This window comes from Diabrotica undecimpunctata, chromosome 10 (assembly GCF_040954645.1).
Source record: "Diabrotica undecimpunctata isolate CICGRU chromosome 10, icDiaUnde3, whole genome shotgun sequence".
Lineage (NCBI taxonomy): Eukaryota > Metazoa > Arthropoda > Insecta > Coleoptera > Chrysomelidae > Diabrotica > Diabrotica undecimpunctata.
The window spans coordinates 44,278,927-44,303,710 of NC_092812.1; the positions used below are offsets into that span (position 1 = coordinate 44,278,927).

The following is a 24,784-nucleotide window of genomic DNA, read 5'->3' on the forward strand; positions in this document are numbered from 1 at the left end:
ATGTTTAGAGCTAATCTTATGTTTTTAATTTTCTCTGAAAGATGTTTAATATCATTTACACCCCGGATAGTCCAAGTCCTCTTGAGGTGAAAATAATAAACACTTAAAACAATAGAAGCGATTTTTCTCCTCACAAAATTATAACCAGTTTGCTAGCAAATAATGTTTCTCGTTGATTTTTCGATTAAAAGTTCTATTACCACTTCGCCCCGCCTAAATTATGTCCAATTTTGGTCTAGGAGGTCCAAATTGTTTTGTATTTAAAATTTTTTCCAAAAAGTCCAAAGTATGTGTCTTAATAAAGCTTACACTATTAATAATTGTTGCTATATCGATTTATCGGATATCCACAATAATAATTTCAGAATTGAGACTTGTACACATACAGACCGAAAACTAAGTATCTCGGGCGGCGTCACTGCGGTCCCTGGATAAGTAAAAAAATTGTTAATGGAAATACCACAACCTTGCCAGTTACTACTCGCATGTAAGGATATTTCTTATTTTGGACATGGCAATTCCTCATCTACTGCCCGATAATTTTCTAACTTGACAGCACTGGGCCGATCGCTGGAAGAATTGTCCATCGTATGGAGTGAATGTGTTTTGAAACATCGTCGGCCAGGTCAGCAGTACGTTCGTGTATTACGTAAATGAAAACAAAGCGCTAAGTGAACAAGAGATATAAAGCAAAATTATTTCAAAATGCATTTATTAGCTTTTTAAATAAAGAAAAATCCATTCAATATAAATTGTAGGAGATATCTACTACAATGAGTAAGTTAGTGGGAGCGCATTGCCCCTAGCGCCTCCCTGTCACAGCCGCCCTTGGGATGCTGAACACAAATATTACGATGGCGATGATCTTTAAGGTATCTACATGATCTTTAAGGTATTTTACATTTCTAAATATTTTATGAAATAAAGTAGTTTCCCCGTAAACGCCAAAAATGACTATTCTGCTTAGTATAAACCTGGCATTTAACGCTTCGTAGTAAAAACCTGGTATAAGCTCAGCAGATACGGGTTTTTAACGTAGAATAAAACGATATGCGAGGTTTTTTCTAAGGAATAAAGCAACACCGCTAATAGTTTCCACCACCAAGTGGAACTATCGTCAAAGAAAAAGAAGAAAGTTTGTGATTATCATGATTTCGTCGAGGCCGTTAAAACGTGTAATCTGAATCGTGTGGTGGTGAAAGAAATGGGGGTTTCCGATTTTCTTATCTGAAAAGACTTATCATCACAGTCAAAATTAAAGAAAACCGAGTCACGTATTTACCTATCACAAATTGTTAAAGTAATTGTGAAAAGAGAGAGCAAGATTTTATACGTTAAGATTGACGTTAGCGAGGAGTTGATAGAGATGAACTTTTTGCAGGCCAGAGTGTTAATATCTGGGATAAAGGACCCCACAGCTGTGACGAAACCTTCTGGGATTGCTAAGAAGAGAAAAGAACAAATACTAAAAAACTTAGGCCAAATTATACCGGCGAACCGCCATCAATTTTGGGAAGAATTGCCAAATTCCGATTAATAATAATTTTCATTTTGTATTTTTAAATAAACGTTTTTCGTAAATACTTATGTTTTATTCAACAAATGTTCATAAAAAATATTGAAATATTTAAATGTTTTGCCTTTCGAGACAGTTATATAAATTTTATAATAATTACATAGTTAAAACCAAGCTTAAGACAAATTTGGATAATACGTGGTTTTAGCTAAGTAATCCTTTGCTTTGTTAGACCGTATGTCGCATAACTAATGTACATATGGAAATTTTGCAATTTTTTTTTTGAAAAAAGTTAACTACGATGCTACACACTCTAGCCTAAATGATTTTGTGTTATTATTGTACTAAAAGTACAAGGGATTAAACAAAAATCTTTAATCGCGTTTTTCTCAAAACTCGCTATAGTCGAGATACGGGGTTCTTTCTTAATAGGACAGTAAAAATATCAAACTGTTTTATAGTTTGTATGAACTGTCCAAGGTATATTACATCGTTGATTCATAGGATTCATCCTTAGTATATTATACCGATGATGCTTAGCATATCATAAGTTTTGTTCGCGTACCAGCACTGGACGAGGTCAGGATCTGTTCAGAACCCTCTTCGTAATCGGATTGTACGCAAGCGCCGTTCATAATCAGAATAGTTTCGTTCGCGGTACCAGTACCGGACGAGTTCAGGATCGGTTCAGAATCCTTGTAGTAATCGGATTGTGCGCAAGCGCGGTTCATAATCAGTTCTGGATTGATTTTAACCGCGAATAAATTTTGAACAATCTTAGTTCAGGTCATAAGTACATAAAAATTCAGGTTTAGTGCCTGGTTGGTTTTATTTTACAGCCTGATTTGTTGAAGTGAAATTTTTTGTTGATATTATAATTTTTTATATTGTATCCTATGAAATGAGTAAGTTCCATTATCTTATGATTATTATTTTTTTATTTACAATTTGCTGCAACCACAAACGGTTATTAACATTAAACTGTATTTACATGAAACGTGAAAAATGAGCAAAAAGATAATATTAAATTTGGTTACTCAGTCCTATGGCACGTAAGAAATTAAGAATTTTAAATGTTTTATTTTCACTTAAACATTCTTTTAAGGTGTTAGGTAACTGTTTTTGTTGTCGTTCTAGTACATAGAGAGGACAGATTGATTACTATTGTTCCATTATCTGTTCGAATAATATTACAATATTCATATTACAATCCTGGAAATGGCGAAAATTTTATTGGGATCGATTTTAGTAGCTATGACATTTAAATAATCGTCAATTTCAGTATTTGGAAGTGAATTGGACAAAATGGCTTGTTTTCTGCTTGGAAATTTTTTGTTAGATTGGTTCACAGCAGTAGAGTATAATTTTGATGTATTGGATAGGGGAGTAACATGTTGAGAATTAGTAAGACCAAAAATTCCTTCCCCTGGATCCTGCATATTGGGTCTATGTTACCTGATTATGACCCTCATTCTTGAACAGGTTCATTAGTAATAAGCAGATGAATTAACCTTATGTTAATATTTCTGGTCGTTGTTTACCATTTGTTGATAAGGTATTAATAAAAAGATAGTCTAACTTACAGTAAAACTTGTTCATAAATCACTTTACACTAAATTACACTATTCAAAATCAAAAATAAACATACTAATTAATAGCGATAAGCAAACTGAAATTTTCTCTGATGATTATTTTTGTTTTTTAGGTTTAAATGAGTTTTTAAATTTCCAAGCAGAACCATATACCAGTGTCCACGTGGGCAATAGTGAATGATGCCATATTTAGATGGAACAACAAAAATACGCTTTTCACTTTAGACTTTTATAAAAATTAAAGATTTCAAGTTAGCACCCTAACCATGAAGAGTCTGAAAAAGATGTATGAGGATATATCTAAAGAGCTACAAAACTGTTTGGGCATAAAAATAACAGCAGCTTACTGTGAAAATAGATGGAAGGTATTCGAAAGGGGTTACAAAAGGTTTGTAGATAGCAATAAACAAAATCGTAGGGGTCCACAAGATTTTGAGTATGAAGAGGTCATGGCATCCATTTTAGGCCATAAAAATATTAACCCTACCACCCTACTTAGCACAGATACTATTTCTCACCCCAAAGATTTTATGGATCACGACTGCATAACTGATTGTAGCATAGAACAAGGTAGCTACACATCACATGTTAATCAGTTAATCAGGATATTTATTTTTATGTAATATACACAACTTCTTAATCTTCAATTTCCAATCAAGCAATTATTTTGCTTATATAGTTTTTTTTGAAAACATGTATTGATCATGATGTAAATGTACATGATGTATATTTAATTTTAGGTGACGGAGTGCCTACCAGTTAGTCACAAGACTGTACCCAAACAGAAATCTCAAAAGTAGTCTCCTGGAAGAGATTAGATCAGACAGGAGAGATTATTACAAAAGAAGTCTGGAAATAGAGGAGAGGAAATTGGCCCAAAAAGGAAGAAAAAACGATGTACTTGAGAGAATACACAAAATTCTTAAAGAACTTTTAGGAAAACAACCTTAATGTGGGTTATTTTCCAATTGTAGATATCTTCTAGTTGTCTATTACGATATTTTCATTGTCAAGTGTTCTTTTAATGGTCTTGTACTTTTTTTTTGTTTCGCTCTTTTTACTATTTACTGAGAACGAGGTTGAATAACATAGTGTACCTGCTTGTCTCATTCCTACATTGATTTTAAATCTAGGAGTCAGTTCTTCATCTACTCTAACTGTAGCTTTTGAACCCTGTAACGTCATTTTTATGAGGCAGATATATTTGTAAGGTATACCTAGATTACGAATATCTTCCAGCATTTTGTTTATTTTCACACTGTCGAAAGCTTGTTGTTATATACATATTATATAGTTCTACATCGTATTCATAAGATTTTTCTTGAATAGTTCTTAGTATGCATATATTGTAGGTAGTAGCTCTGTTTGGTTTGCATCCATTTTGATGATCGATTATATTCTCGGAGTCTTCTAAAAATCTATTGTAGATAATACCAGAAAGAATTTTGTTACATTTAGCAATATAATTGGCCCCATAATTCTGGCATTCTTTCTTATTCAGTTATAGATATAGATAGTTATTATTATAGACATGGTTATATTATATATTTTTATTTTAGATAGTCAATGAAAAAATTAGCTGAAGCATTTCGGAGATTGGATTATTCCATTAACAAGCTTTAAAAATTGATTGATTGATTTAAACCATGGTATAGAAGAAAAGAGAGATATTAGACATAGATATATTATATATTAGGTATTATTTTAGATATAGAACTTTAATATTTCACTTTAAGATTTAGAACTTTAATGCTTCGCTACAAAGCGGTAAATTTCCTTATGCATTAAAGGTCACTAATAGTTCTTATTCCTAAGATAACAAAAAATACTCTTAAAGCCAGTGCAACTCTGTAGTATTAATTCTTTAACCCCAATGGAAAGGGTAGTTAAGTTGGATGTATATCATCAAATCTTAGAGCATATTACCAAAAATCACATTTTATTTAGAGACTAATAAGCTACCAGATCATATTAAATATTCTCCAAATATTTTTATTTTTAAGAAAAAACTCATTGACTATGTTAAGTTAATTAAATGATTTTGTCTTATATGTCAAAGATTTTATGTAAAATTCGTTTTTTTATGGTAGTATTGTACAATTTTTATTAATTCTATGCAGTGTTTTTAATGTTTCGAATATTTTAAAATTAACGTCCATACTATGTATTATGTTAAATTTCATCTATGTATTATGTATTACTTGTAGCAATAATTGTAAAATTTTAGTGTTTCCAAGTCCAATAAAGATTTCATAGATAGATACCTATTATTTTATTCATTTTTACATTTGTAGTACATTTTACATTTCATTGTTTATTTTTGTATTACAAATTAATTAAAATAAATAAAAATAAATATTTAAATTTAAAAAGACTATATACATAGTATTTCCTACCTTCATATAAAACAATTTGTTATTTGTTTATGATCATATTACTGTAAAAATTATACATAATACTAAGACTGTCAGCCAACAACATAAATTGATTTTGTTGGACAATTGAAGTAAAAATCGAAAAAGACATACTATGGAGAGATTTATCAATTGAAATACTTGGAAAAACTTGAGGAAGGAGAATCCACGATCACTCATGTGTAACAATATTATATAACCGTCCCTATAATTCAAATATTTGGGAATTGAAATAAACAACAAATTAAAATAAAGTTCAACTACCATACATCGTTTTTATTAATTTATTGATAACAAACGAGACAAACCCACTGTCAAAATTATACAAGAATGCAGCATTAAAAAATATACAATATATAAAATTACAAATAGTATAATATACATGAATACAATAGATAAGACAGTGCACACTTATTTATACAAAGTATCATTTTGCAGTTTAGTATTTCAGTACCAACTTCAAATAGTAAGTACCTAAAGCTATTGATACATAAGTTAAACAAATCTATCTCATGAGGTAACTGACTAGCATGCATAAGAAGTCAGACCAGACCATACCTATATTTAAAGCATGAATAATTCTGAGGTGAAGAACTGATGAAAATAAGAACAGAATACTAATCAGTTTAGACTTGAGCTTAGAAACTAAAAATACCTGTCTAGTAAAACGTTCTATTCATTCGATATTTTTATATGGTGTGGAGACTTGGACGATGAATAAGTACTGCTGCAACAAAATAGAAGCATTCGAACTATGGACTTTAGATCAATATTGAAAATACCCGGGACTGATAAAATAACAAACACAGAGGTGCTTCGAAGAATGACAAAAGAAAAATAATTAATGACGACTATCAAAAGTAACAGAGAAATCCATGTGGAGAAAAAAAGTGGAGATCCATGTAATAAGACCAGCTATGAATAAGCTTTTATAGTACAAACCGTAATTTGTTCAATCATCTCTATCAGCTTCATTGATATATCTCACAATGAAAATTTCTAGTATCATATTTTGTACTTCCTCTTCAGTTAACTTCTCATCTAGGCATATGTAGGTTATACAAAACTGTACAAACTCTTATCAAATGAGCAATATCTTGCATATTTTTAATTTTGACATGGTACAATTGTCTGAATTTCTGTTTCATAATGCCAAAACAATGATCAGTGACATATTTATTATTTGATAGAATATACTTATAATTTTTTTGCCGTCTAATAAGGTGTCCATTGTCCTTAAAGATGGTGAGGAGATATTTTAAACAAGAATATACGCCATCCTCAATAATAAATTTATTTCTAAATTTTTCTTCCAGAGAATGAAATAATGGAGAAGTTCTTAGGACCCTTCTGTCATGGACTGGCCCAGGATATCCTACAAAAGTTTCTTATTTTTCTTGTTTTCAAGTTCTACCTGAGGTCTATAGCTTGAGCTAGCAATTAATTAATTGATTTTCTGATTAAATAAGAATCAGGATCTTCTGCTGGCTTATCTATTCTAATATATTTTTAATTTAATTTACTCCTGGTAAATCATGTTGAGAGAAATGTTTTTCTTCATTGATAGACCATTTAATAAGCATATACCAAGCAGCTGTGTTGTCAATGTTATATTGGTTATTTAAGATAAAGGAAATTTTAAACAGGCGTTTTAAGAAAAATTAAATAAAAATGGTAGGTATTCAATATAGCTAAAAGTTAGTGTGCAAATGTTGTGCACTTTTCAGAAATATTGGAAAATTGATGAAAACGCTGGAAATAAACAATCTTCTAAACCGACAGTTGAGTAAATAAAGCTATTGAAACATCCACATCCATATTTCAGCAATAACCCTACAACAAAATTTATTATATGGCACATAATATTTCAACTTATTTTAAAAAAAAGCTTGTAGTGTGCTCAAGAGCTTCTTGCAAAGAATTACTTAAAACTAGTGATTTTTTTTTTCAATAGTTCATCAGAAAATTGGAAACCTTCTAAATGATGAAAGGCCCTGTATTTGCTTTTATTTATGTGTGTGTGTGTGTGTGTGTGTGTGTGTGTGTGTGTGTGTGTGTGTGTGTGTGTGTGTGTGTGTGTGTGTGTGTGTGTGTGTGTGCGTGGGTGAGTGAGTGTGTTTATGTGTGTGTATGTGTGTGTGTGTGTGTGTGTGTGTGCGCGCGCGCGTGCGTGCGTGTGAGTTTGCGTGTGCGTATGTTGGAGAGAGAGTCAGACTGGGTAAAAATAAAAGAAAAGTTTTCTACAATCAATATTAGACATATTTTATCAGAGACTGTCGTAATAGGAATTGATTTTAATGCATATTTGGATCAATCCAGGAGAGAATACGAACTGATAGGTAGGTACATTAAAGACTAGGCGTTGGAACTACAAAATGATGCTAAAGATGATATGTTAGAGCTAAAATAAATCCTAAATATGACAATATTTAATTTATTCTTAATTTATCTAGTTGATGTATTGTTTTTATATATTATTATACCAGTTATTGCTTCAAATTTGATCCCAACTAAAAAACTCTCATGAATTTCGTTGGTTTACACTATTACCTAATAATGCTCGTCTTGTCATTATAACGTAGGTATAGATGATACAGACCAATTATATAAACAGAATAAACTATTGTTTGTTAATATACTTAGCATTATATTTACACCACAGTAATCTTTGGTAGTCTATTTTGAGATTTAACATTCAGCCAATCTAAGTTGTATATTTGATTGCCTATCTAATAGATCGTAAGGAACCTAAAATCGCAGTTTCATTAAATATATACTAATAATTTCTGATTATATATTTATTTTATCTAGGTTAAATCGAGCTGGATACTTTGGAGGTTTTTAAAATATCTCTAATAGTACTGAGTGAGTACTCATCATATCTTATAGTTCGGGTTGCATATTTGGTTGCCTATCTAATGGCAAGAAATTACATGGAAATAGCAATTTTATTTAATGTATATTTATTATCTCGTGAATGAGATGTATTTTAGCTGATTAATAAAAGAGTAAGGAATTTCTAATCCAACCAGTTTAATAAAAGATAAACATTTATATACGCGTTGAAATTAAATTCCTAAATTTTTGCCATGTAAGGTTAAGTAATAAAAATAAAATAGCGATTTTTGCAAGCAGAAACGATTAATAAAACTTTAAATCCCAACTTTAAATTCCAACAACATTGTTATAAAATATCTAATATTCAATAGTAACAATAATACAATGAAAAAATGTATTTGAATTTCTAATCTTCAGAAGACCTGTTTTCATTATCGTTCTGCTATTTAAATATCCGTGCTGTTTTGTCGTGCTTCCAATAAAACTAAAATATAACTATTGCCTGTTTTTAGATATTTAATTTCATCTATTTAGTTTAATTTATAAGATGATATAGACTCTTGTTTAACATTTTGTGGACAAACTTTTAATTTCAATTTATGTTTACGTCAGATGCCAAACGCCAGTCAAGCCCCTCCTACCACCCTGCATGCTTATGATTAGAACATGGCGGAGCTTTCATAGTAAACATAAATTTTGATTTGAATGTTTGTGTTTAAAAATAAGGAACTTAATGCTTAAATTATCAATTTGTAAGTGTAATGTGTTCAAAATAATAGCGGTGGTACATCAATTCGCATGATTTATCTCACAGATGTCAGCTGTTACACATTCTGTGCCAGGTTAGTAAAGCTGTGTGGTAAGGTGGTCATATGTTTCAGTTTATTTATAAATAATAACATCCTTGATATGCGCTATTTACGTGGTTATCGAAGTGTAGAAGCCTAAAGTTTCATTTTGTCTTTGGACTGGTTTATTTCTTACAATTAATGGTATTATATTCAAATCAAAAGTTACTTTCATTGATCAATTCTTGTACTTAAAACAACCCTTAGACCTGTCTTAATGTTGTAGGTACGCAGCTTTTATAAAATACAATTGCTCATAATTCAAAGTACAAAGGGTCTCTGATTTATTTCATCTTCTACTTACAGTTCTTTAATTTGAAATTTTTCTAGGTGCTGATCCCACTAAAGGCATCCAAAAGAGGAGGGCACTTAATATAGGGTGAGTTTTTATTTAAAATCTTTTGTTTTATTAATTACTTTCAATTCAATAAATTTTATTACATGCACGCAATATTCAGTTAAAAAATATTTTAATACAGGGTTTTTTTTAACAAAATATTATAGTTATTGACATAAAGGCCTATAATTAAATAAGGACTGGAATTAATCAATTGTATTTATTAAATCCTTTGTCTATTATGAAGAGTAATTTATTGAGGTTTACAATATATTTATAATTAGGATATTTTGGTTTAGTACAGTGTGATTGATTAATTTCAATATGGAATTCCTTAATATATAGGGTGAGCCATATGTTTTATAAAATAATAATTTCATTTGTGCCACCTAAACCCCAAATATTTTTTCTTTTTATATAAAGAAAATGTAAAACTTTTGTGATTAGGTACTATGAATTATCATTATTGACTATTCATTCATTCTTGTACAAGTCATTCTCCATGTTTTTTTGTGTTGTAGACTGTTTGTAGATATTTCATGAGTATATTATTATGTCTTTAAGATCATTAGGCTGTGTTTTCAAAAAGTATTAAGTTTTTAATTTGGTATTTCAGCTTCTAACAGAATTATACTGAAAGATGGATATAATTTTTCATTTTAAGGTATAAGACCTGAAAATTGTTTTTTAAGTATGTTGGTTTCTTGCTACACTATATGTGGGAATGGTTCATTTGATTACATTAAATCAACTTAAAACTTTAGAATTCCTGAATTTGATGAAGAATAATAGTATGTGATTTATTTTTATTAATATCACACATTTTATTATATACAATCATTATAGTAAAATTCTTTTGTTAGTAATTCCTTTGCTAACTAGAAAAAACCCACCAACACAATAAATCTCTGCTTTAAAATTTATTTTTTGTTTAATTGGTCACACTAAATTCTATTTAATTTCATACTTTATATAAAAGCAACATATTGTTATATATGTCAGTGAAACAAGCACATTAGCAACAAGAGGGAAAGAAAGAAACTCAATATTTTTGAAAGAAAATTAATAAGGAACAAGTTAAGACTCAAAATATTAAATGAAAAAAATATGTGAACGAATCGAGAAATAAATATAATATATTATGGATGAAAAATGAGAATATAGTAATAGCAATAAAGGCACAATAGATGAGAAATAAGTATCTAAAATGAGGAAAGAAAAGATAAAACCAGCAAGGGAGATAACATAATTTGTACAATCAGGAAAAGATCAGGAGTATGTAAGGTAAGATGGGGGAAAAAATAGTAACAAAAGCAAAAACATTCTAAAGATTTTGAAAAGAACTTTAAAAGGCAAATAAAATTAAGAATGATCCGATCTCTCCCCTAAAAATCTTCTTCTTATAGTGCCGTGCACCTATAGTGCGTTGGTGAATTATCTTAAGGCCAGACGTCTGTCTTTTACGGCATGCAAAAGATCGCTAGTGTTATTTATGCCTGTCCTGTTCTTTATGTTCCGTAGCCACGATATTTGTTTGCGATCTACTTCTCTCTTGTCATCAATCTTTCCCTGGATGATTAGTTGAGGGATTGCGTATTTATTTCCTCTCAGAATATGGCCGAGGTATCCAATTTTTTCTTACATTTTGATCAAATTAAGTAGTTCTCTCTCAGTATTTGCCTTTTTCTTCCTACTTTCTCACCCTATCTGTTCATGGTATGCTGAACATTCTTCGCAACGTCCACATTTCGAAGGCCTACAAGTTATCAATGGACGGTACTCTTAACGTCCATGTTTCCATGCCGTATAACAATATGGACCATACATAGCATTTAACCATCCTGTAGCGGAGATTGAAGGATATATTGCGGTTACATAGTAACGGTTTAAATTTGATAAAAGCTTGTCTTGCTTGTTCGGTACGGCATTTTATTTCTTGTTGAGGATCCCATTGGTCATTCATCATCATTCCCAAGTATTTAAATGTTTTCACTTGATCGATTGGAGCATTATCTACTTGCAGTTGTATTCTTAAAAGTGCGTTTTTTCTTATTGCCATGCATTTAGTTTTTCCAGTATTTATCTTCAAGCCATATATTTTTCCTACGGTGTTTATTTTATTTAACATCAACTGCATATCATGTTCGTTGTCTGTTATTATCGCGGTGCCGTCGGCGTAACGAATGTTATTTATCGGGAACCCGTTTACGTTTATCTCACACTCAGAGCCTTCCGGTGCCTCTGCAAAAATGTTCTCCATATAGAGATTGAAGAGCATAGGAGACAAAATACACCCGTGTCGCACCCCTAAAAATAGGAGTTCTAAATGAAAAATAGCTACAGCTTCTATGAGAGTGTACAAGAACTAAAATATTGCTATTACCATGTATATCCCAACTGAAAGCTATAAGACTTTGTCGTGGTATAGTGGCTCTTCATGATCGGTCGTGGTCGTTAATTCTGTTAGGCGACGGCTCAACTCTTGAGTATCAGGCGTTACCCAGGTTTCCTGATCGCCGAGAATTCGCCGGAAATGACCATACATTCTCTAGTTTCTCACTAGAATGGACCAGGAACAAACTAACAAAGCAGCCTCAGTCATCCTGAAAGTATGAAACCGGATCCTGTTATGGGCCATACTTCTGAAGATCAAGCAGAAGAAAATATAAACCCAAAAGAGGTCTGACAGCAGACGCTAAAGCCTATCTATAAAACAGACGTGAAACAAATGATATAAAAGATCTTACGAGTCGCAGTGTAATATTATTTCTAAGATATTAGAATTCATAATTAATCTCGAAGAAATATTTTACATATTTCTTAAATTGTGTCATTGTTTTAATTAAAATTGTTTTCATCAGAATCTGGGACACACTTAGTAATCGCGGAGTTGTCAACTTTAAAAAATACTTGAGTTTCAAACTTGCAAATAATCCAAGCGTGGTTTTGTTTACCATGCGCTATTTCCACAACAAAAGTTGACTTACTGATCGACTGATATCGTCATGGGCAAGGACGAATATAAAAAGAGTAAACAATAGAATTAAAGAAGAGTTGACAACTTAAAGTTAAGATAAAGTCAAGTAAGTCGATCTACTTGTATTGACAGATGAAATCTTGAAGCGTACAGTCATCATTACAATATGCGAATTACACTAAATCTCGATACAACTTCAACTAAGTAAAGGGTGGATTCAGTTAGAGGTACTTTTTTCAACAAGAATAAACTATGAAAAAAATAAATTTTATTTGAAAATATTTATTATCATACAAAAGAACCATTCTTTACAGTTACTTCTTAAAGATAATTTCTTTTAAATGTTCGTCATGGCTACGATTAAGTTGGTTCATTCTGAAGTTCCAATTATCGATGACTCGTTCCAGCATTTCGATTGGTATTTCACCAATGACTCGAGTAATATTGGCCTCCAATGCCTCAATCGTATCTGGTTTATTCATGTAGACTTTGGACTTTAGGTAGCCCCAAAAGAAAGAGTCTAGAGGTGAGATGTCACAGGATCTAGGCGGCCAATTCACTGGTCCAAAGCGTGAAATAATTTGTTCAGCGAATCGTTCTCGCAGTAAAGCCATGCTTTCACGGGCTGTATGGCAAGTGACGCCATCTTGTTGAAACCAAATGTCGCCGAGACCACGAGCTTCAATTTCAGATACCAAATAGTCCGTTATAATAGCACGATAATGGTCTCCATTCACAGTAACATTCTGACCGGCCTCTGTTTTAAAGAAATATGGACCAACGATTCCAACACACCAAACAGTTGTTTTTTCAGGGTGTAATGGCAACTCTTGAACCTCTTTGGGTTGTCCATCACCCCAAACACGGGCATTTTGTTTATTAACGTACGCAAGCCAAAAATGGGCCTCATCTGAAAACAAAATTTTTCTCGTAAACAGTGGATTTTCTGAAAGCTTATCAAGAGCCCATCGACTGAAACGGTGACGACTCGGAAGGTCGGTCGGTTTCAGCTCTTGCACTAATTGAATTTTGTATGCTTTTAAACCAAGATCCTTACATAAAATACGCCAAGTTGTTGCATATGACAAGCCAAGCTGTTGAGAACGGCTTTCTCAACAGCTTGGCTTGTCATATGCAATCGATTCTTCATTATTTTCGAGTACACTATCCGTTACCGCCGCTATATTTTCTTCAGTACGTGCTGAATGTGGTCTATTTGGTTGCGTGTTATCCAATAATGAAAACTGGGTTTCAAACTTATTAAACGTAAAGCGAATTGTACGTTCGGTAGGCCGATTATGTGGACCATAAATTGCTCTAAGCGCACGAAATACATTCCTCACAGAACTCCTATTTTCAAAATACAACTTAATAATTTCTAGACGCTGTGCCGGGCTGTCTTTAGATCATGAAATGTCAAACAATACTCAACAAAAGCGAAATGTCAGTTTGACAGTATTCATCCACGATCTCCAATCAAATCCGCACCAAAAAAAAGTACCTCTAAATGAATCATCCTTTACTATTTAAATTAGGCAATGTAGATTAATTATTATATGGTGACCCTTATCTATTATAGCATTATGGAAAGATCTGCAAGACTTAACAATCCGTTTATCTAAAATCTTCAAGATGGAGGGAGTCGGTAGAGCTAGATTAGAAAAAAAAACGTAAGCACGAAACACAGAAAAGAACTCTACAACAGGCTTTTTTATTTTTGCGTAATACTGATATAAACCGGAACTTGTGTTGACTAATTGCGTTAGTACTAAGTAAAGACGACTTAGTACCGATTCGATGGAGTTTTTTTTTGCTAAAAATTCCTACCCTGGCCGGATTCGAACTCACGACCCCTAAATTTTATTATCAAGGCGATCTACCACAGGCTTTTGCGAAATCAATAACATCGTATCGTAGTCCACATAATCATATAAACATTTCAAATACCATTATGGCTGAATAGTCCAGTCGTCAGAGATTTGATCTCTAAAAAGCGTACGAACAAGCTGAAATTTGCTGAGAATGTAGATTTTAGGACCCCATAAAATATGCAAAAATGTTTACCGCTTCTACCCTCCTGCTTTTCCATAAACCCTCCTCGTGGGGGGAAAATTGACTTACCAAGAATCTGTACGCCGTAGAAAAAATGTAGCTGAGATAATTTTGAACAAAAACGTTTATTAACACTTTTGGTGTAGAATAAACCGTTTTCCCAGAAACAACGCTTGTTTAATAACACATGAAAGTTTAACTGCGGCAATTTTTAAGCATATTTCAAATGCCTTACATTTGTTGCTAAAACTTGAAACCGAGATTTCATGCCATACGTTTGAAAGATTAGGCTCTAACAATGGAAATTCCATAGTGACCGGTCAATGAAAGTGATAAATTTTATTGATCTTATGAGAATTGTAAAAAATTGAAAAATTCGTGCAACGTTTCTTTATTGAACACCTTTATAAAGACTTTATTTCCGGCAAAATACAAAAATTGCATACGAAAGCTACACTCTTCACCTTTAAAACGCATTTTGATTTTTGTTGATAGCACACTCTGATCCTCCTTTCAGTTACCGTCATCTAAAAGTCGATGAAAGTTGACAAATGAGTAATGTAAATAGCCAAAATGAGATAATAAATGCAATTCATTAATTTTGCTACTGTATAAACTTATTGTCATTTATAAAGATTTAGTTTATCCTCCGATTCTGGTGGCAGGGGATTTTCTAAAATCCCTCAACACTAACCTCAACCTTTCCACTTCTCATGAATAACGTAAAAGCTTGAGGTATATATTTGGTAATGTACATAGAGAATTTTTTAAAAAAGAAAAGAGAAATAAACTTATCACGAAGATGAATACTATATTACTGGGCGTTTTAAGAATGTCTAGTTTTAAATTATACAATTAGCTTTAAATAAGACTAATAGTTTTTAAATATATTATATCTATATACACGGTGTTCCTATATTTGACTGACAACAATACATCCCTGACCCAGTTCTCGTTAATTGACGAATATTGTTTTTTATCTAATTTGTTAAAAAAAAAAACTGAAGTCCGTTTGAGTTACCATCTGAAGTCCGTTTGAAGAGGTTTACTCTCCGGACACTGGAACTCACTTAAGCATGGGTGTATGTTACCTGAAGTAAAATTTAATTAAAATATTAAACATCATATAATATTATTAACATCATGTACAATCTTTGGTAACACATTACATTTTAAAGGGTTTTTACCCAAATATTTTGGTGGCTCAGGCATGGTAACCTGTATTTTAACCTGATGATGGAACAGTTGTTCCGAAAACGTTCGTGCTTTTAATGTTGCCCTTTTAAGGGTTCTTATAAAATAAAATATACCCACATACAAAGACTAACCTCTTTTTGTTATACGTGGTATACAGCCAGCTGCAGGAATTATTTTCCTTGTGGATTTTAATTTGTTAAACTCTTCGTTTATGAATTACATATTAAAGTATTTGTTTTAAAACATTTTACATAATTTTTTACAGACCCATTTTCTGGCCACTCATATAGTTTTCTCGTTTCTTTTATTTTTTTCTTAGATTTCGTTTATACTGGGGAGTCTCTAAACAGTTCTAGAAACGTTATAAGGATTTTTACGAAATGTCTGAACACCAGCGAATTCTGTGATATGTGTATCTTTGAACAGTTGGTGTAGTTTATGGTGTTACCGCCATTTTCATATCCATTTCTCTTTGATGGGTCTAGAGATCTTTATTAGAACTTTTCTTTCAAAAACGTCGAAGGTTCTTTGTTGTGTATTTTCTTTCATCAACCTTGTATATCGCATCTATAACAAACTATTGGTCTAATGATGATTTTATAGATTTTAATCGCTGATTTCCGTTGTACGGTTTTGGATATAAATATGCGAGTCGTTGAGAAATATATTTTGTTGCCATTCATTATCCTTTTTAAAATTTCTGCACATTCTGCTCCCGCAGTATTTCATTCGAATGCTAGTTATGTGCAGCTCTTTACTGCTTCAACATCGTCTTTTATTCTATTTTGGTTTTTATTTACTTTCGTTCTTATTTTACGTTAACTAAAAAAAATTAAGCTACTGAGTTGATTAGAAGTACGACGTCCTCGCAAGGTGGAGAACATCAAGCACTGGGTAAAAAATACAAGAGTAGAATAGGCGGTTCCCCAATAGGCACATTGAAAAATAGACAGAGTCATGTCTACATAAAAAGAAGAAGAAGAGTTGATTTGAAAATTTCTTGTATAATTCATTGCTAATATAATAAACTAAAAACTACACTAATATTATTCAGGTGGTGTAGGGTGTGTTATAGAGGTAGTACCTTTTATTGGAACGACCACATCGAGCGTCATAGACGGGAGATGGTTCTTGATAACTGGTCCTCATAAGACACCTAACTCTCACTTATGGCTCCACGTGCCACACCCCGAGCAACTGCATTGGTCTACAGGCTAAACTAAGTGAGGGTAGCCAGATATGGCGAGAATTTCACCGAGTGATTGCTGGTATAAGCAGCCCCCACTTACTGACCAACGGCTTCAGGCGGATGAGTTAGTAAGTGTTTAGGGCACTTTTTTGTCCTGAGACTGAGAAATCGGTCTCGAAGACGGATGAACCCTACAGAATGGTCAACGGCATAAGGATGCAGAACGCAACGGGGAACCACTGCATTAAAGACTCATAGAGTACCCCTAGTAACAATCATCATGGCATATGCAAAGGAGAAGTACTGATCATGGACATCGGATAACAAGATCCGACAGGGGAAGACAAATAGATAAATACAAGGCTATATGTCCTGTTTCGTATATTTTATTGAAGAGGCTTAGAAGAGAATGCTTTACCCTTATTGTCGAGTAGTTTGATTATTTCGCTTGGAATTTCATCTGGACCGGTTACTGTCCTATTCTTTGATAGCTTTATAGCTCCTTCCATTTCATCCAGTGTTATGTTTGGACCAGTCGACATATTTTCGATTTTAATTTCTGTTCTATCGTCATCAAACAGCTCCTTAATATATTCTGTCCACGTCTCTAATATGTCTTGTTCATTGACTACAATATTTCCTTGTTTATGAAGTCAACTACTTGCAGTTGATCTATATGTTCCAGTTATTTTTGTACGTATTAAACGTGTCATTCTTTTTCTGTAGTTCTTCTATTTCAAGACATTTGTTGCTGTACCATTTTTCTTTTGCATCCCGGATTTTCCTTCTGATTGCTTATTCTTCAGTGTTTTTATTTTTCTGCTTTCGTCTGCTTTTCATTAGTCCCAATATTTCATCAGTCATCCATTGCTGTTTGCGCTTATTAATAGTTTTATACTTTTTAGTTGTTTCTTGCAGATGGCGCATGGTTTTGACATTATTCCAGTGGTCTTCGACGTTATGTGTTTCTTCTGATTTTTCGAACTTCTTTTCCATCTCGTGTGTAATTTCATGACTATTATTTCGAATACAGTCAGTGTTTATTCGGTTAGTCGGTTGTTGGCGTTTTACTTTTTTAAGTTTGAGTTTTATATCACTGATTAATAAGTTATAATCTGAGGGGTCATCGGCTCCAGGTAGTGTTTTAGTTATTTTGATTGAATTTCGGTATCTTTCGCTACTTCTTCTTGCAGTACCATCTCCTATCGGAGGTTGGCTACCATCACAGCAATCTTTACTTTGTTGGCTGCAGCTCTGAACAACTGTATTGAACTGCACCCATACCCCTCCCTTAAATTTCGCAACCAGGAAATCCTCCTACGTCCCACATTTCTCTTTCCCGAGATTTTTCCTTGGATTATGAGTCTAAGCAGAGAGTACTTTTCTCCTCTCATTATGTGGCCCAGATATTCCAGTTTTTTCGTTTGTATGGTTTTTATGACTTCGCATTCCTTCCCCATCTTCAGCAGAACATCTTGATTTGTTACTCTTTCTGTCCATGGTATTTTCCACATTCTCCTGTAACACCACATCTCGAATGCCTCAATGTTTTTGATGTTTATCTTTTTCAGTGTCCAGGCTTCCATGCCGTACAGCAGAACGGAGAAAACATAGCACCTTAAGATTCTCGTTCTTAAGTTTATATTTATGTCTCGGCTGCATAGGAACTTTTTCATTTTGACAAACGATTGTCTCGCTATCTCTATTCGCCTCTTGATTTCTCTAGCTTTCTCTAGCAATCTTTCGATTGCTGATTTCGCAATCTGATTTCTTATGATTTATCTTTAGTATCTGCGGGTGACTTCCAAGTATATAAACGACGCTTGGGTAGTTTGAAGAATGTATTTGTCACACATAGATTGTTCTCTACGCAGAATTCTACAAATCGGTCTCCCCTGTCATTACATTGTTCAAGTCCAAAATTCCCTGCAATGTTTTCTTGTCTACCTTTTCCTACTTTGGCATCGAAGACCCCCATTATTATTGTAATGTCTTTGTTTTTCAGCTGACTCATTACCTTCCTATGTCATCTTCACTACTGCTGGCTGTGGGCGCATAATCTTGGACCAGATTTATATCTGTGGGTTTTGAGTTTAATTGCATCACGATGACTCTGTCAGAAATGTAATTTACAGATTTAATACAGCAAGAGACTTCTTTATGTGCATTGTATGCGACACCATTCCGGTGGTTAGTGCCTTCTTCTCCAGAATAGAATACATCGTGGTCGTCTATGCTATATATACCAGTCCCCGTCCAGAACTGGTATATTGAGCCTTATCATCTCACGTATGGTGAATCTTACCGGGCTCGTAGAGACTTCTCACATTCCATGTGCCTATTCTGATACCTGATTTTATTTTTTCTTTTCCATTATCACAGGGATTTCGCTGGATAACGGCCTGGGAAGCCCTGTGTGCTTGTCTTCTCCTGCCGGATCTTGGTGTCCGAGGATCAAGATCCGTATACCTTTTCTTATCATATGATAGTGCCATTATGATTGAACTAGGGAATAATAATGGGGTGGTTTCCCGTTGCCTTCCCCATCGCAGTAACACAACCATTTAAACTGCTCCAGTCATTCTTGTGATAGTCCAGTTTCAAGCCGATCCAGGATTATTTCCTCTGCGCCTTGAGCTGGTACTGATGATCGCTGCTGCCCTGTGTCACATATAGTGATTCTATATAATCCCTAAAATCTAAAAAAATTCTATACTCCGTTTAAAAATTATTGATAGTACAATTTTTATGACAAGGCTCACTCGTTAGTGTATTGTATTCGAAGTTCTTCATGGTAAGAACAAGAATTTAGATACTGATTAAATAACCAACAATGTAGAAGATGAGATAGAAAAACTGCACACACTCAATCAAGAAATTCTAGATAAATATTTATTACTTGAAAGAAAAAAACGGAAGCCTGGATAAACGATGAAATTTTAAATATTGTGAAAGATAGATGTGTAAAGAGGCCACAGGTTTATACAAACCAAAAAATACCGGCTGCTTTAGGGATGAACATGGAAATCCAATAGTGGAAACTGAACAAAAATACGCAGGAAAACATTTCATGACAGCCAAAATAACACAACTAATAGATTTTGTGAAACTGGAAGAGATTAACATAACCACCAACTTATGAAGAGATAAAATTTGACATGAACAGAACAAAGGACGGCAAGGCAGCAGATACTGATAACCTTCACTCACAAATGGCTTGTAGAAATATTTAACAAAATATAACACTGGAAAAATTTCATAAAGCTGGCTAACTTGTACTTTTGTTAACTTTTAATTTCCTTTTAAGAGTGAATTAGAGTTGTTAAGTAAAGTGAATTTTACCTCCACCAACTTCCTCACCTTTAAACAACCCTCATTTAATATTTTGTAGTTCTCTCCGAATAATTTTCTTCGCGGATTCACCCAAAAACTTCATCGCCATTGAACGGTTTATCAATAAAAAGTAAGGGCTTCGAGGGACATAAAAAAGCGCTCATATTCGGAACATATTCTTAGCTTTCATAACATCAACACACCATTACCAGTTATTTATGAACTGATAAGAAAAAAATAATTTCCTTATCGTAATTGAATCTAAAAAAGCCGCAAACTGTCTCTCATTTACATAACCGAAAATGTTTTTTACTGGAAAGATGTAACAAATCAGTAAATATCAACAGATAGTCATTAAAAAGTCTGTTTATGTATTTACATAGTACCCTAATTTTTTTATAATATAATAGTTTAGAAAATGAAGTTTTTTGTTATCCCAATTAACACAATATGTCATAAGGATAGCGAGTGCTTTTTATTACCTTGAATTGACTTATATTTGTGACCAATATAACCAATTTTTTTGTCCCCTCGGTACCTTGATGTGTTTTTATGTTTTTTGGTGCGTAGAATCGATTTTTCGAGGATAACAGGCTAAAACGTCGTCGGAAAATTTGTTATTAACAATTTAATTTTTAAATGATTGTATCTCCTAAACTGTTACGAGATATTTAATATTACCAAAATGAACATTGTTCCTTTTGAAAAAATGATCCATCCATCAATGATAAATAACATAGATGAAAATTATTGTTGTCGTTTGGTAAGATTCAATTGGAGCTCTTCAAATCGCTCTTTGACCTTTTTTCTAAGTGTGGACCTTTTAGGAAACACCGTTTAGAACTATTTGAATCTTCGTCTCTCATGTCAAATTGTAAACTTGTCACTCCCAGAATAACAAGGATTAGATCAAAAACAATTATTACATTAGACTCGAAGGAAAGCTCAATTGGGAATAAAGTTTAGTGATGTAGAAAATGTAACTACTCGTTACTGTCCAATACCCTAAGTACCGAATACCAAACCGAGAATTTTATATATCGTTACTTCGTTACTTTAAATATTTCGGTATTTTGTTTACACAGTAGCCGGCATTATGTCTTGTTATTTATTAATTATTTGTCTCGAATATTATTACTTTTGAATATTAGCCGCGCTCTTTCAGCAAATATTGTTTAACCGAAATATCTCATCGCACACTCAGCAGAAACGATGTTTAATCTTAGGCCGATAAGATTTGTGGTATTTAGATTACTCCTAACTAAATTATAATAAGGAAAAAAATTAAATTATTAAGTGAGTGTCCTTAACAGTAGGTATGCTTACCTTATTATATTTTTTTATCAGCTAAGGTGACATATTTTTAAAAAGTTTAGATACAATATTACTGCCGGCGTCGCAATGCAAGAATATTATTTTATGATTAGAGGGAGGCTAATCTCAAAAAAATAAGTCGTCTGCTGGGGAAGAATGTACAAACTATTTTATTTTTACATTGAAATTATGACCTTTGAGTACGTTTCACATGTGTCAAGTTTTCTTATAATGAATATTTTGATTCGCTATTTATGTTTATGGTATTGTTCGTAATGCACATATCCAATTTTCCAAATTTTTGTTACATATTTTTTTTTTCGTCTCATAGAGTCTCTAAGCATATACCCGAACTACTATACCCACTAAAACGATACTCAGACCTACCTGCAAGACGCAGGAGTCTCGCAGGCTTAATCATTGTTATTTTTCAAATCCTGCACGGTCAGTCTTGGTCTTGGTTTTGCTAAAATTAGACTGTCTTGGTCTTGCGGAAACGCAAGAACAAGACTACAAGACCAAGACCGATTTTGGGCAACACTAGACGGGCTTCCAGCCGGTTACCCTCGAAAAATTGAATCTACGCACCAAAAAAACAAACAAAACGTCAAGGTTAGAAAGGGGACATAAAAATTTGTACTCAACCTCCCTCTGAAGAACTGAAGAAAAAGAATGGCACATTTAATATGTACAAAAAGGTGCGAGAAATAACCTGAACCATATAGGTCAACTGCAAGTAGTTTACCTGATAAACAAGGAAATATTATAGTCAATGAACAAGACAAACTGGAGAGGTGGAGGGAATATATTGAGGAACAGTTTGGTAACGAAAGAACAGAAATTTAAATCGAAAATGTATCGAATAGTCCAAACATAACCTACGATGAAATGGAAAGAGCTATACAACTATCAAAGAATAAGAAAGCAACCGGTCCAGATGAAATTCTCAGCGAAATAATCAAACTACTCGACGATAAAGGCAAACATTCTCTTGTAAACTCGAATATTGCATTCGAGAACTTACAACAAAATAGAAGTACTAGTAAATGAAACAGTGTGGTTTCAGAAACAACCTTGGAACCAGAGAAGCGTTATTCAGTTTGCAGGCTATGGTTTAAAGATGTAGGGATATAGAACAACCGGTATATATGTGTTTTATCGACTTCGAAAAGGCTTTTGAACGGGTCACCCACTTAAATTATCGGTGTCTTGAAGCAGGTGGGCATTGATGACCAATACCTCCGTATCATCAAAAATTTCTATTTTGGATGTGCAAACATACGAGTTGGTCAGAACACGACAGAAGCTTGGATCATAAACAAAAAAAACAGTAGTAAGATAGTAGCAACAGAGATGGAATGCCTGCGAAGATGCAGCAGAGTAACAAGAATGGATAGGAGAAGTAATGACGAAATAAAGCAAAGAACATCAATAGAAACAGACATACTAACATATATAGAAAAAAAGACTAAAGTGGTATGGACATCTAAGAAGAACTAGCGACAGCAGAAAGATAAAGAGAATAACCGAATGGAGCCCCATAGGAAGGAGGAAAAGAGGACGACCCCGAAAATCCTGAAGGAACGAAGTAGACGACGCCATGAGCAAGAGAGGCTTAAACGATGGAGAATGGGACAACAGAGAGAAATGGAAACGGTTGAGCGAGGAAATGTAGTGAATACTGAATCCCTGAATATATATATATATATATATATATATATATATATATATATATATATATATATATATATATGTATATATATAAATATGAAGCAGTAGAAATACGACGTGGAGTGAGGCAGGGGTGTATTTTATCTCCTCTAATCTCAGATACGCAGACGATACGGTACGATACGATACGATGTGTTGAATATGGACTACTTGATACTTCTAACACAAAGCTAATGGTTGTCAGCAAAACAGTTACAATCAATGAACATCAGAGCCTATGGAATAAAATTTTGAGTCCACAATATCACCTATTTGGGCGCCAATGTTAACGATAACTGGAATGTGAGCAAATATATAAGAATACGAATTAAAAAAAGGAAGAGCCGCCTTTTATAAACTAAAGCAAATTCTTATTAATAGAGATATTACATCGATCCTTAAAATCAGATTAATAAGCTGTTACATATTTTCCATATTGCTGTATGTCATGAAGAGCTGGATTTTTACAGGAACACTAATTGGAAAATAAAAAATATGGATCATAAAAAATTGGAGGCGTTAAAGATGTGGAATTACCGACGAATATTACGAATAAGTTGGGTTGATCCAATAAAAAATGAAATAGTTTTACACCGAATGAAATAGAGAGCACAGAAATACAAAACAATAAAAATCCGAAATCTCTGAAAGTGGTATCAAGAGACATTCGATAATTTGTTTCGAGTTGCCATAAACAAAGTTATTTTTGCCAATATGATCGCTAACGTTTGATAGTCGGACAGGGTACTGAAGGAAAAAGAGAAGATAGTTAGTCATTTATTGTCCAAATATTTTTTGGCGTTCTTTAATTTTCCATCTTCTTAATTAATTACAATGTATTAATTAACAAAGTTAACATCATTTAAAGGGTTTTTACCCTCATATTTAGTGGCTTCCCTCATGTTTACCTGGTAAGTGTTCTACCCCTGTTTTTTAACCTTGGTCAAAATTTCATATTTATGTTTGCTGTAATTAAAACGTTGACACTTATTTTAGGTAACTGCCATGATTAGGACTTATTAGTCCGAAAACTTTCTGCGATGTAAACAGAAAGGGGAATTTTAGAATAAATATACATTTTATAAAGGATTTTTTAAATAAGTTTTTATGATTATCTTCCTTGTGGAAAATTATTATCTCTTATTGCCTTTAACATGTGCTTCTTGATTAAATATAACGAATGAACTTTTCTCTCCGAAGGACGTTTCTATGATAGTGATCAATTTCCATTGGTTGTTGTCCATCATGTCTTTTTGGCTCAGTAATGTGTCCTGAATAGAAATTGAACTGCTTTTTATAGATTTTCAGCAAGCATTTGATACAATAAAAAGATCAAAATTAATGGTAGCTCTGAAAGAAATGGGAATACAAAACAAATTAAGACGATTAATAAAAATGACAATGAGTAGAACTGTAGTGAGTATAAAAACTCAAGTAGGAGACACAGAAGAATTTGTCATAAATAAA

At 33.0% G+C, this 24,784-nt stretch overlaps 1 protein-coding gene across 6 annotated transcripts in view; it reads left to right on the forward strand.

Annotated features, from left to right (window-relative positions):
• Window positions 1-8,988: 8,988 nt before the first annotated feature.
• Window positions 8,989-24,784, forward strand: part of tgo (Aryl hydrocarbon receptor nuclear translocator homolog tgo) — a 211,999-nt gene continuing 196,203 nt past the window's right edge. For 3 of the 6 annotated variants that reach the window (XM_072545429.1, XM_072545428.1, XM_072545426.1), the window contains exons 1-2: window positions 9,216-9,352; window positions 9,539-9,587. Coding sequence is in view for 2 of the 6 variants with exons in the window: in XM_072545425.1 (XP_072401526.1) it covers window positions 9,175-9,202; window positions 9,539-9,587 (77 nt within the window). In the remaining 4 variants the exon portion in view is untranslated. The other 3 variants (XM_072545425.1, XM_072545424.1, XM_072545427.1) reach the window with 2 other exon arrangements.